We start from the raw sequence: 25,733 nt of genomic DNA on the forward strand, positions 1-25,733 counted from the left end.
ACTTGAACAATTTAGTTAATTAAGCAAAATAAAAAATTTAAAAATAAAGAAATTTAATTATTTTATTCAAAACACGAGATTTTGAGATTGAAGAAATTTAATTTCTATATACAAGAAAATTTAAAAATGAAAAAGAATATATTAAAACAATTGAAGTTCTTAAAATTTAAAATTATTCTATCCAATTTCAACATAAATTGATTATATTATTATTATTATTATATATAAATGGAGTCAAAATGTTTTATATTTTTATTTATTTATTATTAAAAATAAAAACTTTAAAAGTAATTAGGTACAAAAAGAGATGAAAGGAGAGAGAAAAATACAATTGTGTGAAGAGTGAGAGATTTTTATTTATAAAAAAAATGTAATTTGCAATTATTTAAAGAAGTTAAAAGACCAAAACACAAAATAAAAAATATAAATATAAATAAGTTAACTTATTTTTTTAAAGAAATTGTGAAAGATAAAATAAATGAAAATTAAATATAATTGAAGGAAAAATATCCTTTATATATCATTATAAATTATAGATAGATTATGGATGTTATAGATAAAAAAATAGTTAAAAAACAAATTGAATTACTATTGATTAAAGGATTTGGGTTTATATATAATAGCAAAAGCAATTGCTTACTGTGGTGTAGCAGGTTTAGGGTTCGAACCTCGGGACCTGACATCTCCAAAACCTTTACATTCATCTACTCCAAAGAGGAATGGGAGACGCAGACGAAAACGCTTGCATTGATGAAATATTCAATTTCAAGGGGAAGAAAAAAAACAAGAATACAAACCAAGCGACAGAGACAGGTGCTGTGAAGGAACCAAATTCTGCAACCGTCAACGATGGCGATGATGTTAGTTCTACCTGTGGTTTTAGGATTTCTCCGTTTGATTTCTCGGTTGAGAGTTTCTTCCGAGACATGGACACCATTGCCAGACTCTGCGGGGAAGAAGAACACGGTACTGCTTTTGACCAGAGTGAGATTCAGAGAATGTCTTCTTCAGTCACTTTCTTAAGGTACTAACTAATGTGTATATATATTGGAATTTGCTTACAACCACTTGATTTTTAGTTGGAGTATGTTATTAAGTTATAACTATGATTATATAAAATGTACCTACCATGTAGCTTGTTAATGTATACCAATAAATAAGTGTGTATTATATTAGCAAATCCATGTATTTATGTGTGTATCATAGGGCATAATGTATGTGTATGTATGGATTTTCAGCTATGTCTATTTTTCTGTTTATGTGTGTGTGCCAATTTTGCTCCGTTTTATTATTGACTTGTTATGCCTTAGATTTATAGGGAATGTGTGTCTAAGGTATGACTTTTGATTATTAATAATGCATATTTATTTATTTATTTTATTTTTTGTGTATGTGTGTAATGAAAATTATTTATTTGTATCAACTATCTTCTGCATAATAAAACCAACTTTAAAATGGTTTTTCTGATAATTATATCTGAAAAGACAAACTCAATAAAGTTACCATATATGACAGTTTGTGATTGGATTGGACTATATAATGTAAAAACAAAAACCTTTGCACTTTAGTAGTTACAAAAGGCCTTATATTTAAAAGCTGTCCAATGTGCTTAGATATCTAGAATTTAGAAGTTTCCAAATAAACCCTTAATTTATTATTTTTGTTTACTTTTAATGTGCAGAGAATGGAGAGATTTTAAGTATCCATCAAGAAACATTAAGTTTGCTTACGGACTTGAGAGCCCTGATTGTTCTGTGGGAAAATATGTCAGTACCATTAATTTGCCTCCATTTTCATCTGCCTCCATACCTGAGGTATAAGTTGTTCCATATTGTATACTTCTTTATTTGTTTCCTGGCTAATCTTAGCAATATAAATTTGCTCAAACATTTACCTCTACACATTTTCATTGTATATGTTTATTTTAGCATGATATGCAAAAGGAGCAACTTGGGGAGGCTGAGGCTCAGGAATGCAGGTATGGCTAAGATATAGCTATTTGTGTTGTTTTATTCATTGACATTGCTATGGAGTTATAGTTCATGTTTGTATTAATCATATAAAAATTATCTTTGAACTTGCTAAGAAATTAAAGCATTGTGGGAGCAGAGATTTTGTGATGAATGTCGGAGGCTCTGTTTGGGCACTAGATTGGTGTCCTCGGATACATGAAAAGCCGGATTGTTCAATTAAATGTGAGGTACTTGGTTTTCTCTCTTCCTTTACGGGTTTAACACATGTATCAAGCCTTATTGTAGATTTTTTTTTTGTTTTGCTGCCGTAATGAGAAGTCATGTTGCTTGAATGTAATCCAAATGGTTAATTCTGTTTGTGTGATGGTTCTGATGCCTCACATGTTAAGGATGATTGGCTAATTGAAGTAGTGTGTTGACAAAATAGCAAGGTCAGAGGGCTATTTATTGGCAGTGAATAATGATGTTTGAAGATTATTGATTCTATGCAATTTTATTTTTCCATATGATTGATGCTCAAAAGCAATTTCTATCACATGAATAAGAAAGTCGAGTTTTTAAGTTAATGTTATTTTACAACTTATTGTTTTTTCCTAAGTAGATAGCTAATTTTATTTTAAAACTTTAAAGAGTGTTGTCAGTTGCACTTATGGCTTCATGAATCATGACACAGTGTTACAGGGTGTGTCCATGATAAAAAACCCAATGGTGTGGCATGTGGCAGTTCAACATAAAGATGTCATAGCTATTGTAGTTTTGACTGACCTACCTTACATGCATATTTGGAATAATGTTGTGGCTCTGTCATTTGTTTGTCTACATTTGTATTTGTATGTAATGAACTGATGCACTAAGCTTTGCTCTTTAGATATAGAAATAGAAAATAATGTACATTTTTTTTTCTGTAAACCTTGTACATTAAATTACCTTTTATGTGATATTTGTTTTAGTTTATTGCTGTTGCTGCTCATCCACCTGGTTCTTCTTATCACAAGATGGGTGCCCCACTTACTGGTAGAGGTGTCATACAAATATGGTGTCTTCTAAATATCAGGGAACACAATGACAAGTCAACACCAAAAACTAGGCCTAAAGGAAGACCTAGAAAAAATCCAGCAGTGGTAGATGATATGAATTGTGATAAAAAAAGATGGAGGCACAAATGAAAAATCAACACAAATAAAGAGGCCTAAAGGAAGACCTAGAAAAAATCCAACAGTGATAGCAGTTGATGATATGGATTGTAATAAAAAAGATGGTGGTACAAATGACGTATCAACACAAATAAAGAAGCCTAGAGGAAGACCAAGAAAGAATCCAACAATGACAACAAGGGATGATATGAATTGTGATATCCAGTATATGCCAGCTCTTGCTGTTCAATTTCCAGAAAATTCTACTAAGTTTCGTACTCCAGATGGGAATCATGAAAACAATGAAGAAAAACTTCCTGAAGGCCCAAATGACAAATTGACACAAAAAAGGAGGCCTAGAGGAAGACCTAGAAAGAATTCCACAGTGATTGCAGTGGATAACATGAATTGTGAGACCCAGAACCAGTCAGCTTGTGATGTTCAAATTGCACAAAATTCTACCGAGTTTCCTGCTTCCGATGGGAATCTTGAAAAGAATGAAGAAATACTTCTTATTACATACAAAAGAAAAAGAAGAGCTAAAAGAAATAATGAGACAAATGAAAAATCAACAGTAATAAAGAGGCCTAGAAGAAGACCTAAATCAAATTCAAGAGGAGTAATGGAAGATGGTTCAAATTGTGAGAATGAATCTATGCCTCTTGATGTTCAAGTACTAGAAGATTCAACTGAATTGCTTTCTCCAGATGTGGCTCATGACAATTGCAATGAATATGCTATGCAACAATATTCTGTTACAAAGCAAAGGCATGCCAAGGAAGCTGTTTCTGCCTGCAATACCATTTCAACAACTCTTGTTAAAAGCAGTGGATTAAAAAACAATCATACTGAGGAGATATATGGCCATGACATAAGTCAGCCAGTACAGTATGAAAATGAGGCAAATCATCAACCACATTGTACCTCTGAATTGGAAGCTCAACCAGCTACTTGTTCTATTCCAGAGGATATAACTTTGCCTAGATTAGTCTCTTGCCTAGCTCATAATGGAAAAGTGGCATGGGATGTGAAATGGCGACCTACTAACATTTCTGATTCTTTTGGAAAATACCGAATGGGCCATCTGGCTGTCTTGTTGGGCAATGGATCTTTGGAAGTGTAAGATGTCTTGAGCCTCGTTCTCCTTTTGCTTATGTTCTTCATGATACTGTTGCGATTTCTTCTTTTTGTTGACTGTTTTATATGTTGTTACTGCTGTCACCTTTATTAGATTTGAAGTATTTGAAATTTGGATATTTTAAATAATTGTCTCTAATTATTATAGTGTAATGATTTGTGAGAGAATACCATTTCTCTTTTAGTCTAGTTGTTTAGGCTTTTTGTTTTCTTTTGTGGATTGTCCCATCTGCTTACATACTGTAGCTCAGTTAATCTGTTGCAAGACAGTTATAACTGTCTCAGTGACAGTTATAATTTCACAGCTGGCACCAGCCATTGCTCTAAGCTTATATAAATGCATGCAAGTATTGTAAACAGAAGCTAGTCAGTTGTGTATTTTCAATCTTTAGAAATACCAAATACTCTCTTAGAATTCTCAAAACTCAATACACTGTGTATAATACCAACTTCATGAAAACTTGGAGACATAATGGACAAAGGACAATTACTAAAAAACAGATAATTAGGATTGAAAGTTGTTATATTTTGAATAAAATGCGCAAACTATGGTGCATAAGATAAGAAGGAAGTGTTTCCCAGGCAAAAATTTGTCAGAGTTAGCCTAAAATTTAGTTTATATTGTAGTTAGTGTTGTAGCTATTTATTTATTACATCTTGTATTCTAGTAGTTATTTAGGTAGCTGGTTATTTATTTCATGGTGTATCATAGTTGTTATTTCAGGTATCCATATTGTATGTTAAGTTACATAGTTTATTTTAAAAGCTCAAGTAAAATTCTGTCATAAAATAAATAGTTGCAATAGTTAATACCCTTTTTTAATCATCTTGGTCAGTGTATTTTCATTTTTTTATTTATGCAAGTGCAAACTTTTAACAATAAATCTATATAGGGAAAAGGGTGAAACAATTTTCTGGTTGTTAGTCATATTTTTCTGGAACACTAAAATCAGTTTGAAAATAATGTTGTAGTCTAATTTTTCCGGTAGGATGGAAAATGAGGAGACATTTATATTCTATATTTATAGGATTCTGAAAGTTTATGTTTCTCATTATTTAACTTCATAATTTCTTGTGTTGTTTGTAACCATGCAGATTTTTTTTCTTCTAATTTTATCATAAATTTCAATAGTGGCTATGCAAGTGTGAAGTAGAGATGCCATTCTATGAAATTTTTATGTTCCATGGAATTGTCATTTAATGCTTCTATGAAATTATTTATAGTAGAGATACTGCTAATAAATTGATAAATCTTGTTCCTTCATAATGATAACCTGATTGCTTATTCACAGCAGAAGCGAGTTCCTTTTATCAAGTTTCAGTGATTTTGAGGAACATTGCAACATGGTTGGCTTATGTTTTTGTTTGTACTTGTCAATTGCAGTTGGGAGGTTCCTCTTCCTCATGTATTGCAAGAAATTTATATGCATAGAGAGGGCACTGATCCACGTTTTATAAAACTGGAACCTGTATTTAAATGCTCAATGTTAAAGCGTGGTGGCTTACAAAGGTATGCTTCCTCCTTCATACTCTCTAGAGTGAATGCCAAACCCATCTACTTAGTTGAATAAATTGTGACCAAATTCAATTACCTGCAAGAATTTCATGAACAAATTTAATTTAACCTCATTGCTGTTTGTTTGATAATTAGATTATATAAAACAAATTTGATGTTAACACTATTAAAAATGTGTGTGTTTGTGTATAGAGCCAGTGTATAAATAATAAAAAAAAGGACTTGTGTGTATGAAAATTTTCATGAAAATTTTTCAAACTTTCATTTTAATTATATTTATGTTTCTGATTTTATAGTTTTTGTAAAATTAATATTATTTATGGTCATAATAAGTTTACCCATTCTTAATGCTTTCATGGTCATCAGTTTACTACTGAAGCAAATTTGAATCATTATTTTTTTTTAAACTTAACAAAAGCTTTAACATGAACTTGTCATATTTTTTAAAATTATTTTAGAGAAAATAACTCATATTTTCATATTATAATGTTTTACATAATATTAAATTTAAAATAATGTCAATAATGGGACCTTAATTCAGTTTTTGATTAGGTATGTTATTTTATTAAGGATTGGAAAACACCACTGTACTTGACTTGTTTACATCCCTATTAAGAGCATGTTTTGTAACTAGAGTGGTAATTTCATGCATAATAAAATGCTACTTGTCTACTTGATACTATCCTTTTAGAAAACAATGGGACTGCAGTGATAATGATTTAGTGGGCTTGTTTTGGCTGTACACTGAATTAAGAAAGCTTTATAGAGAAGTCTCTACTGTACTGCAAAATGAAATCAGAATAAGTTTCCATACAACAGTTGCACTGATTAAATCCTTTGGGACAAGTTTCCATCATTTAAATTAATATAAAAAAAATTAACATGTTATGTTAAGAATATTCATTTTAAAGAACTTGCTCTGCTAAAATTTGTTTTCTAGTTGATAGTTTTTTTTTTTTTTTTTTTTTCTGAATTAAAACCTGCTGTTTACAATCATTTACTCATTATTCATTGTGGAGATTTCTAAAAGCTGAAATCAATAGAAGAAGTATGCTTGTTGAAATCATGCTATCCACTAGTTGGCTTCTACTGGTTAAATTCATGCAGCTGCAAAATGTTATTGAATTTACATGATGCTTTTTAATTTATGCTTTCTAGTAGCCTGGCTATGTGATTTAATTTACTCTATTGTTTTATCTCACAGCATTCCACTGACAGTGGAGTGGTCAGTTAAGCCGCCTCATGACTATTTACTTGCTGGCTGCCATGATGGAATGGTATAATTCCCTAAAGGTTCAATTATTTGTACTTTACCTTCTCTAAATTGATGTTTACCTTGCTTTTTAACAAATAGGAACTATATTTTTCCATAATGTTTCGTTATGGAAAAGGGAGAAAACATTCAATTTTTTTTCCATAATAGCATTGTTGTTTTAAAATATCAGCATATTGTTGTCTGAAACCCTTTTTTCACAATATATATCACTTTTAATATAATTTGCTTTATATTTATATAGGTGGCTTTGTGGAAATTTTGTACAAATTCTTCATCAAAATGCGAGGGTAATAATTTTGTTACTTTATGTGTGTCTCATGTTTACCTATTTGGTTGTTAGAGCAGGTAGCTATATTGAAAAATAAGTTTATGCTTTATTGTTTATTTACTAAATTTGCATTCTACAGATTCAAAGCCCGTGCTTTGTTTTGGTGCGGATACAGTTCCTATTAGAACTGTTGCCTGGGCTCCATTTGAAGGGTTAGTAAAATTAAACCTTAGCCATGGCATGTTGTTGTTTGCATTGAATATATTTTTGTTACTGTGTTTTTTTTAGTCGGCAAAGATAAAAAGGAGCACCAGAAGTGCTAAAGGAAGTACAAGAAAAGGGCATAAAGCCTCATTGTTACTATATATCTTTAAGAAAAACAAAATTCAGTTCAGATTATAGAGAAAATTTCTGTAAAAGTTTAGGATTTTCACTTCTTTATAAACCCTCATTGTTAAATAATAGATACTCCAACTACAACCATATCTAACTAATTAAGTCTCAGAATTTTTCTGAAACTTGTTTATTTATTATGTGTATTTTTGTGCGTGCCTCTGAAATCATTGTGGAGGTTGATTTATTCCTTTTTCCTTTTTTAATTATGCCCAGAAGATATCAATTGTCATTCATGTAATGCAACCGGTTTCTTTCCTTCTTAATCAACAAACTCTTTCCCATTAAAATGTAAAAGAAAAGTAGCATCATTTATGTCTGGAGTTTACCATTATTGGCTGTGCACATGCACCCTTGTTTTTTCCATGAAGATTGCTTCAATATCAAGAAGTTAGTTTATTACACATGCAAATATCATACATATGAATTTATTGTATTTACATCATTTCCGTATCTTTTTACCTTCATATGTTGAATGCAATGTGAGATTTTCTTTTAATATTCCAGTGATCCAGAGAGTCCTAATATAGTAGTAACCGCCGGACATGAAGGCCTTAAGTTTTGGGACCTACGGTGAATCTTTTTATCCCCCCTCATTGTTTTCTGTTTACTTTGTTATCTTATTTCTTTATAGTTCATTTTAAACGTATAATCATTGATGGTTATGTTGCTTTCTATCTTATATTTAATTAAAATAAAACTTTTATACTAGAGCTTAAATGATTTTTGTTTTGAATGATGTTGAAATTGTAATATGCAATGCTATAAAACTTGGCACATACCAGCAAAATGGTGAACTGATATCTTGAACAGTTTGAGTAGCATGTAGATTGTTTATGTAACCAAACCAGTAGAAATTGTTAGTTGGTTGGTTTAGAGCTATCTTATGTTGCTGGCTCAGTTACTGGAATCTGGAAGGGTTTCAAGCTGAGCTAAAACTCTTGATTGTTTCTGCTTCTCATTGGTAAACTCCAGCCAACTTTGGCATCCCGTTAGAGCTCCAGCACATAACCAATTTGGTGGGTGGCTCTGGAATATTGATTAGCTATGCTAATCTCTCTGGACCTAGGTCTGGCTTCAATGATATGGAGACAGCCAAAATTGTCACGTAATTCAATTTCATTAAATTACCTTCATCAATTTTTTAGTGTGTGAATTGGTCAAACAGGTCAGGTCTTGACCAGAATGAGTGAGCAAACTGCTCTGGATAGGTTTTGGTGGAAGTGAAGGTAAATAAAGAAAGGAGGTTCTCAATAACTGCCATGCATGTCACTGCTTGTAACTGTCTGATAATAAAAGATGACCTCCATTACAAGCTAATCTGATAGCTGTATCTCCCAGAAATTCATGTCCACCTGGTGTTTGCAAGAAGACTTAAACAAAACACAAAAAATTTCAATATTCCTCCATCAATTTGCCCATTACTTTTTCCCTTCAGATAAAACTAGACCCTTCCACACACCATGTGTTAAACTATTTGATAAACATCAAAATGTCCAATTGTAACTTGTTAACATAGTCTCATCCTGAGAGAATTTCAGCAACACACTACTACCTCATCCCCACCTTCTGAACCAACTAATGTTTTAGCTTCTTCCAAATAATCACCAATCCATCTCCACCTTCAAAAACAACACCACTCTCTTTTTCATCGAATATCCTTCAGCTGTTGCATCCCTATTTTATATTGCATCCCTTCATCCACATGTGAATAATCTTCATATTCTAAAATCCAGTCCACTCAAAAAGGTCAACGTAACTTTCCAGTTGAACCGTTTCCTCCTCTCCTGAACACAACGTCCACCATGTCGTCAGTTCCACCAGTACTAAGTCACAGGATGCCCTTGCATGTTTTGAGGTGGATACTCAAGTCCACTCTTAGCATTACACTACCTCCAAGAATAAATCTGGATTATTTCAATTAATTGATCCATTTCTCTGTATTAGATGTAAAATAGAGAATTGTGTGCCAATCATATAGCCCACACTACTGCAAACCATACTGACAATCATTACATTTTATGACTCACATCACAGTCCAACAAGCCCTTAAATTGTAAAAAAGAATTGATATATAGGCAGCATTACAGAGGAATTAATTTTAGCCATTATTGGAGTCTGTTAAACTTGTTTACAATGGTTTGCTTTATGCATGGAAATTTATTTGTAGTAATCCATTTCGTCCTTTGAGGAGCCTCCATCCTGCGCCAAGAATGATATATAGTCTGGATTGGCTGTCAAAGCCAAGGTAATGCATTATTTTAACTGGATCAAATACTTTCTAAATTTGTCAGTGATTAACCCATAATTATTTTGTTTATACTTTTCTAGTTGCATCGTTATGTCCTTTGAGGATGGAACAATGAGAACCATTAGCTTGGTGAAGGCTGCAAATGATCTCCCCGTCACTGGAGAAATATACAGTGGAAAAAAGCAATTTGGGTTGCATGGTTCTTCATATTCATCTTTTGCCATTTGGAGTGTTCAAGTGTCACGTATAACAGGTGCGTTTTTTGTATGCATTATTTTAATGACATTATGATTATATAACCTTGATGCTAAAAACATTTTACCTTAGGCATTGAAAATCTCGTGTACTATTAATCTTACCCAATAAAGTAATTGTTAGTTTTTCAAGGCAAACAAACTCTTGTGATGACAAATTTGTTACTATTGGTTTTCTTAGTGTCATAATGAAACACTTGAACAATTCATTATCATTAATACTATTTACTAAATGATGGGATTACTTTTATCATGTCAGGCATGGTTGCTTATTGTGGTACAGATGGTGCTGTCTTTCGTTTTCAGGTAATTCTAATATTTTGTGGGAGACATCATTCGCAATTACCTGCCCTGCTTCTCTTATGACCCAATTGTCAATAATTTACAGTTTCCACTCTTTATGATGAATTTCAAAACAAGGAAATATTTCTTACACATCGTTAATTTGTTATTACAAGCCAAAATAGCTTTTGCATGTGCCTCCTAGTAACTTCAGCATTTAAGAAAGTTGATTGTTAACACATTCGGCACATAGTTCATGTAAATTTAGTAGTTAATCGTCCCTAAATGGCTAAGCACTTGTTTTGCAAAAGGTTTTCTGCCTCAGTGCCCTTATTTATGAAATTAATAACCCAATTTTATTGGCATATATATTGGACTAAAGGCTGTCTTATATCTTTAGTTTGAGAATAGGAGTACAGGACCTATTATACAGTTTTATGATATGAACACATGATTTTTTCTAATCCAGAAAACCTAAATGTGTGATGTAGGTGAAAAGGGTCTACTGCTGAATAGTGAATAGGCTATATAAATTTTAGGGTATACTTTTACTCATGCAGTTTCACAGTTTCTCAGAGTACACTTCTATAGTGTTTTGTTTTGTTTCTGCTCGTGTCAAACTGTGACTAAAGAAAAAGCACAAGGGGTTTTAGTGATATAAAAATAAAGGTGTAAGGGAATGACACACTGAACGGTAGAGGGGATCATTTGAGAGTGTGAAAGGATAGTCTTATTTACCCTAAATTTTAAAATGACTTGAATACAAAATAAGTGATCATGTGAGGCAATATCAGCACATGGGTGCCTTTTAAAGAAATAACCTGCTTGTCTTGCGACAGTTATCGATGACTAATGGACAGCCCTGACCTTATATGAAAACTAAGATCTGGATGTTTTGCCTTAGTTAAGAACGAGAATTTGAGAGAGGACTCCAGTTTATAATGTATTATGGAAAAGTACAGATTGAGAGTATTTGTCAAATTTGTAAATAATATTTTTCAAAGTTGAAACTGCTATCCTTGACTGATGCCTTGTACATATGAATTCAATAACTTTTCTTTTCTGAGCTTTGTTTGATATTCTCAGCTTACTACTAAAGAAGTGGAGACAGATCATGTGCGCAGTCGATCCCCACGCTTCCTTTGTGGGTTGGTAACTGAGGAAGATTCAACTATCGTTATCAACACTCCTGTGTCAAACACTCCTTTCCTATGGAAAAAGCCACAAGACAAAGGTCGATATGCCGAATCTTTCCGAGACCTATTATCCAAGACAAATGCAAGCAAAAGTGCAAATAATCAAATGGCAGCAACTCCAAATTCTGACTCTCAGACTTTAGGTCGGCCTTGCTAACTATGACATGGTACCAATATGATTAGTTGACATAGTTTCTCTGAGAATTCTTATAATCTTATTAACTCTTCAATTTCTGCAGCAATTGATGCTGGTGAGAATGTGGGTTTGGAAGTTGTTTCTGGGGAAGCTTTATCTTCTGTGAAGCAGCCCAAAAGGCCAAAACTGAATAGTGGCAGCAAGAAAAAAACTGTAGAAAAACCAGATCTGGTATGCAAAGATGATGATGATGTGTCAACAATGACTCCCGGGACTGATGATGAAAAGTCAGATTTTGGGAATATACCTGAAGTCTTCCCTCCCAAAATGGCAGCATTGCACAGAGTGAGATGGAACATGAACAAAGGTAGTGAAAAATGGCTGTGCTTTGGAGGAGCTAGTGGACTTGTACGATGCCAGGAGATTGTTTACTCTCATATTGATAAGAAATTGGCCTTGAAGAGATGACAGTTTCTTATCCATTAAATCACTAGGGAAAAAATAGTCAATATGTAACATCTTTTATTCATTCAAAAGGACTTGGCTTTTTTTAGCAAGTCCACGTCCACCTGTGTAAATTTAATTTGTAAAGCACCTAATGTAAATTCCACTATTTAATTTTTATTAGGCTTCATAGGTTAATTTAACATTTTAGTTTTATTATGAGTTTTAAATTTGAGGTTATTTATTATTAGTAGTATTATAGTAAATGCATTGAACAGAAATTTATAGTAAGTTATGTGCACATATAATATTATATTTAACATATAAATTATATTATATTTATAATTTGTATAAATAGATATTTTTATAATAATAAATTATACTTTTGATTTATAATAAATTTATATTGTGATACAATGTTATTTTTAATTTTTAGTAATTTATTTTAAAAATATCAAATTTATTTAAAAATAAATATGAAACACAAATTAAAATAGATTAGAAATAAAAAAAAATAAAAAAAACTCTTAAAAATATTCTCGTTAAAAAGAGGTCCTTACAAGTAAGATAATATGTATTGATTTGTTGCCAAGAGATTTTTAAAAAATGAGTAAAATTAATGTCTTTATATATTAATGATGAATATTTATACATTAAATAAGAATTTTTATTTTACGCAAATATGTTTAGGAATTTTTTTTGAGAGTTTTCAGAATTTTTTCAACTCCTTACCTAATTCAATTTTTAACTTTTTATTTTTCGTAATTATTTATAAATTAAATTTTAATATTTTTAAAATGAATTATTAATTAATATAATAATATTGTATTATTATATAAATTATTTATCATAAGTCTAAGATATAATTTATATATTTTAAATATCTATTTATACAAATTTTAAATAAATTTATATATTCAAGCATAATATTTATCTATATATAATTTATTATAAATTTTAATTATTTATAATAAATATTTAGCCTAAACAATCAAAATACTAGTTTTTTGAAAGAAAAAAAAATATTAGTTCCCCTATTTATTATCTTACTGCTTAAGTTTTTTAAATTTATATTTCGTTTTGTGCATTGATAAGAAATTATATAGAAATGAACATATTTTTATTAAATCAAATATAGAATTTTGACTTTACTCACTGAGATGAACAATTTACCTAAAATTATATTAACATAATAAATTTTTTTATGCATAATTTATACAATTCGATAGTATTTTACAAATTTGAGTAACATTTTTCTACTAGTTTATTTACCTATTAGTATTTTAGAAAAGATATAAATTTAAATATATTAAAATATTTTAAAAATACTTTAGAATAGATATAAATTTAAATATATTAAAATATTTTAAAAATACCAATAACACAGAAAATGTAGAAATAAATTAAAAAAAGAGTTGGAAATGTAAAACTCAAAGTATATTTTTTAAGTAATTTAACCAAAGGCAATGCCCAATAGGGTAGCCCGTGTTTCACATATACTTGTTATTCTGGCGCCTTCCACAATACGAGAAGGGCTGAAAGGCTTCCTTTCACATCTCCATCGCCCGTGAAGCATAACGAACTTCAGTAGGAGCTTCTCCGACGAGGAGAACCAATTTGCCTCAAACCCTATCGTCTTTTGCATCCTCATATTTTCTCATATCTGTGACGCGTGGAGAAAATCACATTACTGAGTTTTCGGGTGAGGAATTTTACTATCTCTTGTTTAGTAGTATTTTGTTATTGAGTTGTTTCTGTTTCGAGCTATAGTGCAAATTATTGAGTTATTGGTAGTTTCTGCATGACCGATTTTTAGTTTTTATTGTGCCTATCGAGTGTTTGAAGGAATGCACGAAAGAAATTGAAATGTGATTTGGTCATTTTCTTTCTCCTTATTGTGTCAAGTCACTCTTAGACGGACAATTTCAGGTGAATATTCTGAACATGGACATGTTTCATATTCCATGTATACTTATGAGTTGAAGAGACTGACATTTTAGTTTTGAGCATGATATGCGTATGTAAGTGTTATATATGGACATAGATTCCTTAAAGAGTAAATTTCACTGTTTTTATACAAGAAAATATTCATGGGCTTAATGATGTATTCGTCAGTGTATTTCAGATTTTGTGGGAATGGATGTAGATATAGACCAACCCATTGTAGTCCAATTTAAAATTCAAAGGTTCAGTCATCTATGACTTGGTTGAAGGAAGAAACATTGCTTGAACACAAAATCCATGTTTATTGCATTTTAGATTAATAAAGATATTTTAGTCTCCTGTTAAGCTATCTTGTTTTTAATATGCTGCAGCTTTTTTTTTTTTTTTTTAATCTATTTCCATGTCATTTGATAGTGTAATATTTGACAATAGTGAATAAAACCACCACCTAGGAAACAACGGGGGAAAAAACTTATAATTACTTCTCTCTGGTGTGAAGCATTTAAACATACTGTAAATTTAGAGTAAACCGGTGTAGTTCTTTTTCTTTCTCTCAGTCTGCCCTATTTCTACCCCAATTTCACCCTCAAAATGAGATGAACAGTTATCACTGCTTCAGCCTGCATCAAATTAACCTTAATATTATTTTCATAAGCTAAAATTAATAAAATATTTCAACCTAATTAAATATGTTGGAATCAATTTGATTTTATCCAACTAACGATTTCAATTTTCAATATGTATTTGACAAAAAGTGTTGAAACACTTTCTCAATTCACATCATGCGCACATTTTCCCTTCTCTGTGACGCGTTTCCAGAGTTTCATTTATAGGGTAAGGAATTTCACTGTCATTTGTTTCGTAGCATTTTGTTATTTTTCTGTTTTCGTTTCGAGCTATGGTGCAAATTAGAGTCACTGGTAGTTGCTGTAAGACAGATTTATTGAGCCTGTGAGAGTGATAACAATTTTTTGTTCTCCTCGTGCCTATCGAGTGTTCGACGAAATGCTTGAAAGAAAATGACAAGTTATTTGGTAGTTGAAGCCACACTTTTCTTTCTCCTTCTAGAATCAATTCGCACTTCATCCGTAACGAATTTGGACATGATTCATGTTCCGTGTTTACTTGCGGTTTAGTCTTGAGCACTTTATGTTCCGTTTACTGAAGATAGTGATATTTTAGTTTCGTGCATGTACTTGTGGTTCCGAACAGGGTAGGATTCATTGTTTTTGAATTGGGATCTTACATTGGTTTACTATATTGCTCTGTGTAGTTTAGTTCTGTTGTTATGGATATAGATGTATAAGTAAACCAACCCAATGTAGTCCGATAAAAAAACTAGGTTTAGCCATCTTTGATTTTGTTGATTAAAAGAAGTATTGCTTGAACAGTGATCATTCAATCCATGTTTAATGCATTTTAGATTCATATTGATAGTTTTGTCTCTCTTTCAGCTATCTTGTTTTCAATATGCTGTATGTTTTTTATTTTTTTAATATATTTTTATGTTATAAAATAGTGTAATAATTGGAATTAGTGAAGAAAATCACTGCCGAAGAAAATTAATGGGAAAGAAAACTATAATTACTTTCTCTGGTGTGAAGCATTCAAATTGTAAATATAGGGTAAACCAGTGTAGTTGTTGTAATTGGCTGAACAGAGACTTATGTGGGAGAATGAGAGTGCAACAACACCATTGAGTTGAGTATTGTAATCAAATACTTAGTTTTTTTTTTTTTTAAATCTTATTCATTATTAATTGTAGTCATCACTAATTGTTTGGAGTTCTTATAGTTCCTTTTTTCACATTTAATTGTCCTGTTAGTATCTTTCTTGATTACAAGTGTTTATGCTTTACATCTTTAATAAATAATGGGGAGGAATAGGACTGGATCATCATATTGTCCTATAGGGATGGTTGGGAATTGCTGAGCTATAGGGAGTTAAGTTGTTTCCTAACTCCAGAGAATCCTTCTCTAGTAATGCATTAGTCAAAACAGTTGTACTATTTCAGTTTTTTGTTTTTATTTGGGATGAGGGTAGAAACAATTTCTTTATCCATCACTTGATCACATTACATCATCTGTAGAACAATCCGAAATGATAACTATATGCCTTGTTGGCTAAACATATACAGATTGTTACCCATTGGTTAGTTAGGTTAGTTGGTTGAAGAAATAAGGCTATAAATAAGAGAGGACGCGAAGAGAGAGAGGATCTTGTTATTTGTGAAAGAATTGGAACCTTTGGGCATTGAGCAGTTTAAACCTTGAAGTTCTGCAAGTTAGGTATTGTATTTGTGGGGAAGAAATCCCTTATTCTTTTATAATAAGATACCAGGTTTCTACAAGATACCTTTTGGGTTACTTCCATCTTTTCTTTTATATATTACATAGAACACTTGCTTAAGGGGATATCATTAAATTTAATGTTTCAGGCTTTCTTTTGGAACAACTGTCAATCTTTCTGTTTGAAGGTTATGATAGGTATTTTACCTGGTAACATTTCTTCACTTTATGCTACTTCTCTCTTCACACACAGTATTTCACACTGATTAACTTTCCTCTTCTTTGTGTGCTCTGAAACAAATTCAGCAGCTTAACCATTGTTAGAAAGAAAGTTGCTGCGGTGATTTCATCCGCTTCAAGCAATTTTAAAAGGTTGGTTGATGGCACTATTGATCCCTAAATAGCAAGTTGATTTTTTGAGGTATGTTTTGCTTACCCTTCAAAAAACCTTCTTTGTGATTTAACAGTTTAACTTGAACAAAATAGCACATAAATGGTTATTGATGATGTTACGGAGTATAATTTAATATAAATAGGAAAATGGAATAAAAAGTGGGGTGGGGTTGGTATTGATCTGTTCTGTACATCTCTAAATAGAGTCATAGGCAATTAGCAAGTGTTGAGAGAAATCACCATCACGCATAAATATCAAAGAATAGCATTGACTCGAAACCTGGATGCAGGAGCAGGAGCAGGACAGAAGCAGAGAGTCTCGGTCTTAGAACATAATACAGACCGAGGCTCTAAAGCACATCCTTTGGCCAGTGGATGTGTTTGAGTCTCAAGTGCAAGAGTGGGTGAATTAATCCAGTTTATACTTCTTCCTATAAATTAAACAGGGTTAATATGTTTTTAAAATCCAACATGGTCTATGAAAATTTATGCTTCTCAATTGATGATTGGGGTTTCGATTTGGGTTTGTGTGGTTCTTATGATATATTTGTTTTCTTGACTTCTCAATGATAGCTTAAGTTTCCTTTGCAAGAGATGAATTTTTTCTGTCTTCGTGTTTATATATAGAAGCATATATGGTAGGGAGAAATTATTTTTTTGGACATAAAATGGACTACTATGTTTTGACATGGCACTGCAAGTGATTAACAATATTTTTGGCTTGGCTTCCTTGGGTTCTCCTATTCACGTGTCCAAAGTAGCTTGAAAGAAATGTAAGAAAAACAATATTAAAGAATGATGATGTTAGTCATAGAACCGCTATGGCACCACCCGCATACTAGAGAACAGAACCGATGTCATTTTTATCAATCAGTGAAAGCAAAAAAGAGGACAAGTTAGAAACAATTTAATGATGTTACTTCATTGATTTGAGATGCAACATCCAATCACTTTAGTAAAAAGAAAATGAAGACGCCCACGACAAATAAGTTTCAGAATGGCTTTGAACAAGAATAGAAAAAACATAACAGCTAACAGTAATCTAATATTTAGGTTTTTTTTTTTCCCTTTAAATCTTATGCATGATTAAATGTAGTCATCATTGTTTGGAGTTCTTATAGTTCCTTTATTTACATTTAATTGTCCCGTTAGCTTTACATCTTAAATAAATAATGGGGAGAAATAGGATTGGATCATCATTTTGACCTTTAGGTATAGGACTTCCAGTGTAGTTTTTGAAATTGGCTCAGAAAGGAGAAATAGGTGGGAGAATGAGAGTGCAGCAAGATCAATGTGTTGTGTTGTAATATATTATTTAGATTTTTTTTTCTTTCCTAAATCTTATGCATGTTAAATGTAGTCATCATGGTATGGAGTTCCTATAGTTCTTTTATTTACATTTAATTGTTCTGTTAGCTTTACATCTTTAATAAATATTAAATAATAGGGAGGAATAGGATGGATGATCATTTTGACATGTAGGGAACTAGAGTGCATTTGTTTCTAGAAAATGATTATTTTGCAACATGATTTTGAATCAATTTTTGACTGATTCAAGACTTGAAACTTGTAAAATTAATTTTACCTTCATAAAATTTTTTATGAAACAAATTTGAAGTCATAGACAAAAAATTTATTCAGAATCATGTTTTAAAATTTAAAATAATCATTATTTTAAGAAAACAAAATGGATCCAAATTTTTAGGATATTAAATACGCCCACAACCCTAATCGTAGTTAGTGTGTCAACAACCATGTATTCATACACTTCATAATCTCAATTGTATAAAGTTTTAGAATACTGTTCATGTGTTTGTGGACACAGCATTTTTAGCTTCATTCACTGTCCCATTTAGGCCTTTTGTTAGATAAGAGAAAAAGGTAGCACCTGTCTGACTTTTTTCTTTCTTTCTGTTAGTGTTTGTATTTGTAGGTGATTTGAATTTGAAGTTCAATGTCTTAATTTACCTGTTATTTTAAAAAATTTCTCTGCTATTGATTTGAAAGTGCTGTAGGAGAGAACATGTCCACAAAAAGGGAAAGGGAAGCTGTTGATAGAGTAGAGGATGAAGGGCTTGATAATGAGTCAAAAAGGCAGAGGCTAGATGACGATTCCTCCCCCTCTCCACCTCCTGTCTCCATTGCAAATCCTCTTTCTGGGTTGGCCAATAATTATGCTGACATTGATGAGGAGGAAGATTATGTTAGAAGGGAAAGGGGTTCTGTTAATGAGAGGAGGAATGATGGATCCCAGCATAATGGACATAAATATGGAGAGGCTGATGATAGTGATGAAGAAGATGATTCACGTGAACAATTTAGTGGAAGAAACAATCGCCAGGTTGAGGTTCGGAAGGACTGTCCTTATCTTGATACTGTTAATAGACAGGTATTTGACTGATCTTGTCCATTGTTGACTGTAATTTTGCTGGTTTTCATGCACATTTGAATTTTGACAACATTCATGTGCAGGTTTTGGATTTTGACTTTGAGAAATTCTGTTCTGTCTCCCTGTCCAATTTAAATGTGTATGCATGTTTGGTTTGTGGGAAGTATTACCAAGGGAGAGGGAAGAAGTCTCATGCATACACACATAGTCTGGAAGCAGGACACCATGTTTATATCAATCTCCGGACTGAAAAAGTCTACTGTCTTCCTGATGGTTATGAAATTAATGACCCTTCTTTAGATGACATTCGGCATGTCTTAAATCCAAGGTTGGTCCAATTTTATTTTTCTGCTGTGCTTGCTGCAGACAATTTTTTAGCTGCATATTTCTGTTTCTATTGTAATCAATTATTGGCTGGTGACAATGATTATATTATCGCCTTTTGTCCAATGTATGTCACCAGTTGGCTGCTTAGAGTTTTTTTTTTTTTTTTCATTTGTGTCCCCTTAGAAAAATGATTTTAATCCATTCTGGAAGGTCAAAATTCATGTTATGGACCTCCCAAAATCAAGTAAGTGTTTCTGCTTGAGGGTTGTGTTTAAAGTGGTCATCTGCCTACACAAAGGTTGTGAGATTCTCATGCTTGAGCCTTGGCTTGGACACTTTGTGGATAGGTGTGAGATTGGATCCTCGGTGTTGTTAAACGTGTCCCCACCCACTCTATTCTAGGGCCAGTGGTGATCCTTAAACTAAATGATCCCCAAACATTGCCTCTGTCTTATATTAGGGACTTACCTCTGCTGTTCACACCAATCTTGGAATCCCCTTCTATTTACCCTTCAAAAGGTGTTTTGCGTGGCTGCAAGAGGAATAATTAATTACTTTATGCTTGTTTATTTTGTCACTATTGTTAATATTTTTCTCTTCATTATAAACTAATTAAACAAGGATGTTTGTTTTTATGGGTGCTGGGTTTGGGCTATGGATTATATGTTTATTGTTTATCATAAGTTATTACTTAATAAATTCAGTTACCTGCTTAGCATCTTTGTTATGCATTTATCTACTATTTTCTGCCTGTGGATGTACCAAACTGCTTATAACAACTGCTTGTAGTTTGATGTTCATTGGTCACTTCCAGTCACAGTAAAAGATCATGGTTCATTTTTTCTCTAATTCAGAATAACATTGAAATATTTAAATCTTTACCATTAATTAAGTTTTAGTTGATAATGTTTTATATTATGAATTTATGATTCCATGTTCCCTTTATGCTGTCATTACCTTACCTTGAATTCTTTAAATGATTGACTACTAAAATACATGATTTAAGTGCATTCATAATGATCTCTACCTGCAGATTCACTGCAAAAGAAGTTGAACAACTTGACAAAAATAAGCAGTGGTCTAGGGCTCTTGATGGTTCTAGTTACCTTCCCGGAATGGTATATTTTGCATGCTTATAAAAATGAAATTTTGAATATTTTTGAAAGGCTTTTAGGTGTTTTATGGCCTAAATTTATCCATTATACTATGACTTTTTAGGTGGGACTTAATAATATCAAGGAGACTGATTTTGTAAATGTAACAATTCAATCATTAATGAGAGTTACCCCCTTGAGGAATTTTTTCCTTATCCCTGAAAATTATCAACACTGCAAATCTCCACTTGTTCATCGATTTGGTGAACTCACTAGGAAGATCTGGCATGCACGGAACTTTAAAGGACAGGTTTGTTTCTGATAAATTCATTGTATATTATATTATTATAATTTGGTGGTGGCTTGACTTTCAAGATGCAAGTCAACAGGTCAGCCCACATGAGTTTCTACAAGCAGTCATGAAGGCCAGTAAAAAAAGGTTTCGGATAGGTGCACAATCTGACCCAGTTGAGTTCATGTCATGGCTTCTTAATACCCTGCATGCAGATCTTAAGACTTCAAAGAAGAATACCAGCATCATCTATGAGTGTTTTCAGGTTCTTATCCACTCTAATTTTCTTCTCTTTTGGTTGGCTTGTTGCTGCTGGCTGCAACTATTCACTTAAGTTGTTTGTTGTTTTTACTGTGCTTGCAGGGTGAACTTGAGGTTGTGAAAGAGATTCCTAACAAAGTGATAGCAGATAAGAAAGAGAACAATGAAGACCAAAATGATGGCAAGAAACTTTCTGATGGGGTAAATGAACGATATGCATTTGTCAAAGAAACTTCGAAAATGCCATTTCTAATGTTAGGGTTGGACTTGCCACCACCGCCTCTTTTCAAGGATGTGATGGAAAAAAATATAATACCACAGGTACTGCTCCACTCAATGCTATGTGCCTTTTACATATGAGATGCTATAGTTGATAATGATGTAATTAACATTGAAGTGATCCTGCTATGAAGTTTGAATCTTGTCATTTGGGCTGTAATGTTATATCTAAGAGACGTGTAAAAATAAGAAAATTGTGGATAACCGAAAGAATGTTTTGACACCAATACTGATGGCCTATTGCCACTTATAAACCATTATTTAAAAGCAAAGCAAGTAGTTTGTGATAGGAACTGAGTTTTAGGAGCAGTTGTGTGTAGAAAATAATTGCTGGTAGTTATGTATTTGGAATATATATTTGATTTATGTTGTGTAATTAGGGAATTGAAGTTATTTGTAGTTTGTGGACAGAGAATACTCTCTGTAGGAGACTTTTGTCTCTGGGACAGCAAGTGTGTTGCTTTATTATATGTGATAGGAGATTTGTCTATGGGACAGAAAGTTTATTGCTGTAGTGTGTGTGGTTTCAGTGTTCAATATTATATTTTATTAGTTTTATTAATTGGTGGTCTGCCAGTTTGTAAGATTTACTTGACTGATTATGCTTATGTGATGCATCCTTTGGATCTTTACAACGTGAGTCTGGTTGTTTACCATGGCTACATGGACTGCATCTTGGCTGTTATTTACAATCTCACCTTTATGCGCATATATTTTGTATAATACTGTGCATATTTTGATTTAGAAGACTTGAATGATTAATCTAAATTCTAAAGCATTTGACAATGATTATTTTCCCCTGTTAAGTTTTCAGCATTACTCACTATTTGTATGTCTTGACAAAAAATTTTCTAATTTAACAAAAAAATTGTACAGAAGAAAAATCATAGTTAAAAGAGAACATCTAACCTTGATCAATAGTGGTCCATGACACAAGTAATAACCTTCAAGGGCCAGTTGCATCCTTCTCTACAAAAATAATATTGTCCATAACTTGCATGAGGAAGTGCAGAGAAAAATCATATGAACCACCTGATCAACACTTACTTTTTTTTGTGAAATTACAGCCATGATTTTAGTGTAATAAATGCTCTTCTTTCACTTCTTAATGCATTGTTATAGCCAGTGTAAAATGCTTTATCTAGTTATTTTCTGTCTGAAATCTTTTTTTTTTCTTTTTACATAATGTGGGATTTCCCAGTACACTTCTATGAGGAAACATGCTTCTAGTTGTATATTGACCTGGTTCCAATAAAACCACTTAACATGAAGGGATCCATGTTTGATCTCCACTTCTGATTCCCATGAGCTTCCAACTTCCCATTATTTTGCCACTCCACTGTTAGCATATACACACATATTGTAGCCATTGTCCTTCTGGAAAAACTCCTCCCAAATTCCAATACTATTTATAAACTAAAAAATGACTGGGGAGACAAATTAACTTTTTTGTTCTATAATGCATTCAGATTACTGCAAATACCATACCATGGGATTAATGACCTGAAATATTTTGCCATCCCCCGAACATTTTAGTGTAGTCTGAGTTATCTTTTATTTGAATGCCATGATGTTAAAGTGCTTTGAATAAAAAATGGTAGAATTCTCATTAACGCAAGGATAATTAGTTTAGTTTGCGTTTTGTTTTTCATTTTTCATGGCCTGATGTCAGTTTATCTTTTTTACTTTCAAGTTCTGTCTGTCCTTTCCTACTGATAAGGCTTGATTTCTAGGTTCCACTCTTCAACATACTAACCAAGTTTGATGGTGAGACTGTCACGGAGGTGGTCCGTCCTCATATAGCAAGGATGCAGTATCGTGTTACCAGATTGCCTAAGTATATGATTCTTCACATGCGTCGGTTTACTAAGAATAACTTTTTTGTGGAAAAAAATCCTACATTGGGTAAGAATTGATGTTGCTATGTGGTGTAATTTATTGAAGTTGACATCAGCATACTTCTATCATCACCCTAACCTCGTCAATATTTTCTTCAGTCAACTTTCCTGTGAAGAACCTAGAGTTGAAGGATTACATTCCCTTGCCAGCACCAAAAGAAAATGAGAAACTGCGATCTAAATATGATTTAATTGCTAATGTTGTTCATGATGGCAAACCTGGTGAAGGATTCTATAGGGTATTCGTGCAACGCAAATCAGAAGAACTTTGGTAAGTTCTATTTCTTAAATAAGAAAAAAATGCATCAATCTGAATGGAATTAATGGATGTATGGATCTGTAACAATGAAGACTAATACCTTGATTTGTTTAGGTATGAGATGCAGGATTTGCACGTCTCTGAAACACTTCCGCATTTGGTTGCACTTTCAGAAGCTTATATGCAGATTTATGAACAGCAGCAGTAAAAGGCTGAGTTTAAATACTTTTCCCTGAGTATACCATAACCTGAAGCACATCGGGTGCTGAAGGCATGAGAATATGAGAGATTTCAAATGCACATGTAGCAACTTGATTAATAGGCAGCAATTGAGTTAGAATGCTTTTGGGGTTTAAAAGAAAAAATACTTAATCTGTATTTGTGATTATTGAAGCTGTCTAAACATGAAAGAGAAAGAACTTCTTTAGTATTCAACTTTGGCCAGGTTAACCCATAACATACAGATGTACTGCATGGCACCGAGTGACCAAGTTGGATTTTTGTTGTACTTAGCTGATAGTAAGTTCATGAGTAACACTTGGAATGTGATATATCCTTCAAGTGTATTCCAGATTTTGGTTGCGTTGAACATTTTCCATTCCCCTTCTGGAGGTGGCTTAGAAGATGCTGATGGTACTATTTGGTCGTTGAACCTTTCAAGGTGCCTGATGCTTATGACATTTATTTTAACATTTAACAATGTATGAAGGTTAACTATATAATTTTTGTTGGCGCCATAGTGTAAACTTTCAAAGATTGATCTTCTTGTGCTAGTGGATTATCAGCTTTGATTAGGCCGATATTGTTCCTTGTTTCATAAATTTCACACCCGCCATGTATTTTATTAATAAATGTGCAATTTGATCAGGCTATCATAACGAACTCAGCTACTGTTACAGTAAACTCTGGTCTAGTTTTGCTAGGAATTACAAGTAAACCTTACTGAAAGAATTTCATTGGAAAATATTTTAAACCTGTCAGGGATGGAAGCCACTTCTCTTCCCAGATTTTATGCTCCTTCCGTCACCAACCAGAACCACCCAATGAAGAACTAATTCTAACGAGTGCCTTAACCCCATAATCCTCCAAGCATAGCTAGGTTAAAAAATCAACACTTCCTGTTAAGATATTCCCGTGAGGGGGATGTCTAGCTTATAGTACTCTGAAGTAATGAGACAACCACCAATAGTCTTCAAATATTGCTTTGTCTCTAGCATAGCTAGATAGGTTGTAAATTGGTGGAATGCACGTTCAATCCAATTCATGATTGTTGTGTTATTGAAATGAAAATCTGTTTCAAGTTTACGAACGGGTAACCAAAGACATGTTTACTTGGGAATATCTAGTTGGCAGGACCAATTGGAAAATTTGTTTTTTATGCATCTCTCAGCCCAAATCAATACATACAAGGACTTCGACTAGGTGAAGATTCCCAAAAATCTGACACAGCCAGTTTCAATTTCAGATTTGAAAAATGGCGTTTCCCTTCAAACTCTTTCCACGTTTTCACCTTGGGAGGTTTCATTTGTGGCATTCACAAAAAAGTATTCAAAAACAGTAGACAAACAAACCGAGCCCCATTCACCTTTGTATATTATAAAGGTTAAAATTCTTATTTGATCCTTTATAATATATATTTTTTAATTTAGTTCTATTTTAATTTTTAGTTTCAATTTGATCCTTAATAATTTAAATTATTGTAATTTGGGACTTCCGTCCAAATAATTTAAACGGAGTTAACTGTTGACCACGTGGATGTCAGGTGGATGCCACGTAGATGCCACGTAGATGCGTAGGTGGACGCCAAATTTCTTGAATACACCTGGAACCAGAACGGCCCGTTCTGAAACCAGAACGACCCGTTCTGAAATCAAAACGGCTCGTTTTGATTGCACTCTGAGTGTGTTAATTTTGTACCTGGAACGGGTCGTTCCAGATGCAAAACCAATAGTGTAAATCCAGAACGGTCCGTTCTTAAAACAGAACGGCCCGTTCTGGTTTCAGAACGGCCCGTTTTGGTTTCATTCATGGTGCGTTAAATTTGCATTTA

General features: G+C 32.6%; 3 protein-coding genes across 16 annotated transcripts; all 3 read left to right on the top strand.

Moving 5' to 3' along the window:
* The first annotated feature begins 254 nt into the window (after positions 1-254).
* On the top strand, positions 255-5,692 carry LOC114916537 (uncharacterized). Its single transcript, XM_083061131.1, has 6 exons — positions 255-1,024; positions 1,682-1,814; positions 1,929-1,978; positions 2,110-2,200; positions 2,924-4,225; positions 5,628-5,692. The coding sequence occupies exons 1-5, from the start codon at positions 720-722 to the stop codon at positions 3,137-3,139; spliced, it is 795 nt and encodes a 264-aa protein (XP_082917257.1). The 5' UTR covers positions 255-719; the 3' UTR covers positions 3,140-4,225; positions 5,628-5,692.
* Positions 5,693-6,609: 917 nt separating this feature from the next.
* On the top strand, positions 6,610-12,457 carry LOC145950150 (uncharacterized). 2 transcript variants are annotated; one of them, XM_083061129.1, is made up of 9 exons: positions 6,610-7,036; positions 7,277-7,322; positions 7,443-7,515; positions 8,204-8,269; positions 9,867-9,944; positions 10,028-10,200; positions 10,461-10,507; positions 11,570-11,822; positions 11,919-12,457. In XM_083061129.1, the coding sequence occupies exons 1-9, from the start codon at positions 6,890-6,892 to the stop codon at positions 12,281-12,283; spliced, it is 1,248 nt and encodes a 415-aa protein (XP_082917255.1). In that variant the 5' UTR covers positions 6,610-6,889; the 3' UTR covers positions 12,284-12,457. The 2 variants fall into 2 exon arrangements, with proteins under 2 accessions (XP_082917255.1, XP_082917256.1); XM_083061130.1 differs by having other exon boundaries at positions 6,884-7,052.
* A 1,272-nt stretch (positions 12,458-13,729) lies between these two features.
* Positions 13,730-24,483, top strand: LOC109816331 (uncharacterized). 13 transcript variants are annotated; one of them, XM_020381286.3, is made up of 12 exons: positions 13,730-13,961; positions 16,641-16,701; positions 16,798-16,912; positions 18,892-19,273; positions 19,357-19,601; positions 20,634-20,718; positions 20,819-21,004; positions 21,084-21,251; positions 21,350-21,568; positions 23,260-23,431; positions 23,524-23,695; positions 23,798-24,483. In XM_020381286.3, exons 4-12 carry the CDS (start codon positions 18,908-18,910, stop codon positions 23,889-23,891), a joined length of 1,707 nt encoding a protein of 568 aa, XP_020236875.2. In that variant the 5' UTR covers positions 13,730-13,961; positions 16,641-16,701; positions 16,798-16,912; positions 18,892-18,907; the 3' UTR covers positions 23,892-24,483. The 13 variants fall into 13 exon arrangements, with proteins under 13 accessions (XP_020236875.2, XP_082917252.1, XP_020236879.2 ...); XM_083061126.1 differs by having other exon boundaries at positions 18,900-19,273; XM_020381290.3 differs by having other exon boundaries at positions 16,798-16,863.
* Positions 24,484-25,733: the final 1,250 nt, after the last annotated feature.

The sequence above is a fragment of the Cajanus cajan genome, chromosome 7 (assembly GCF_000230855.2).
Source record: "Cajanus cajan strain Asha chromosome 7, NIPB_CcT2T_4, whole genome shotgun sequence".
In the NCBI taxonomy this organism is placed as follows: Eukaryota; Viridiplantae; Streptophyta; class Magnoliopsida; order Fabales; family Fabaceae; genus Cajanus; species Cajanus cajan.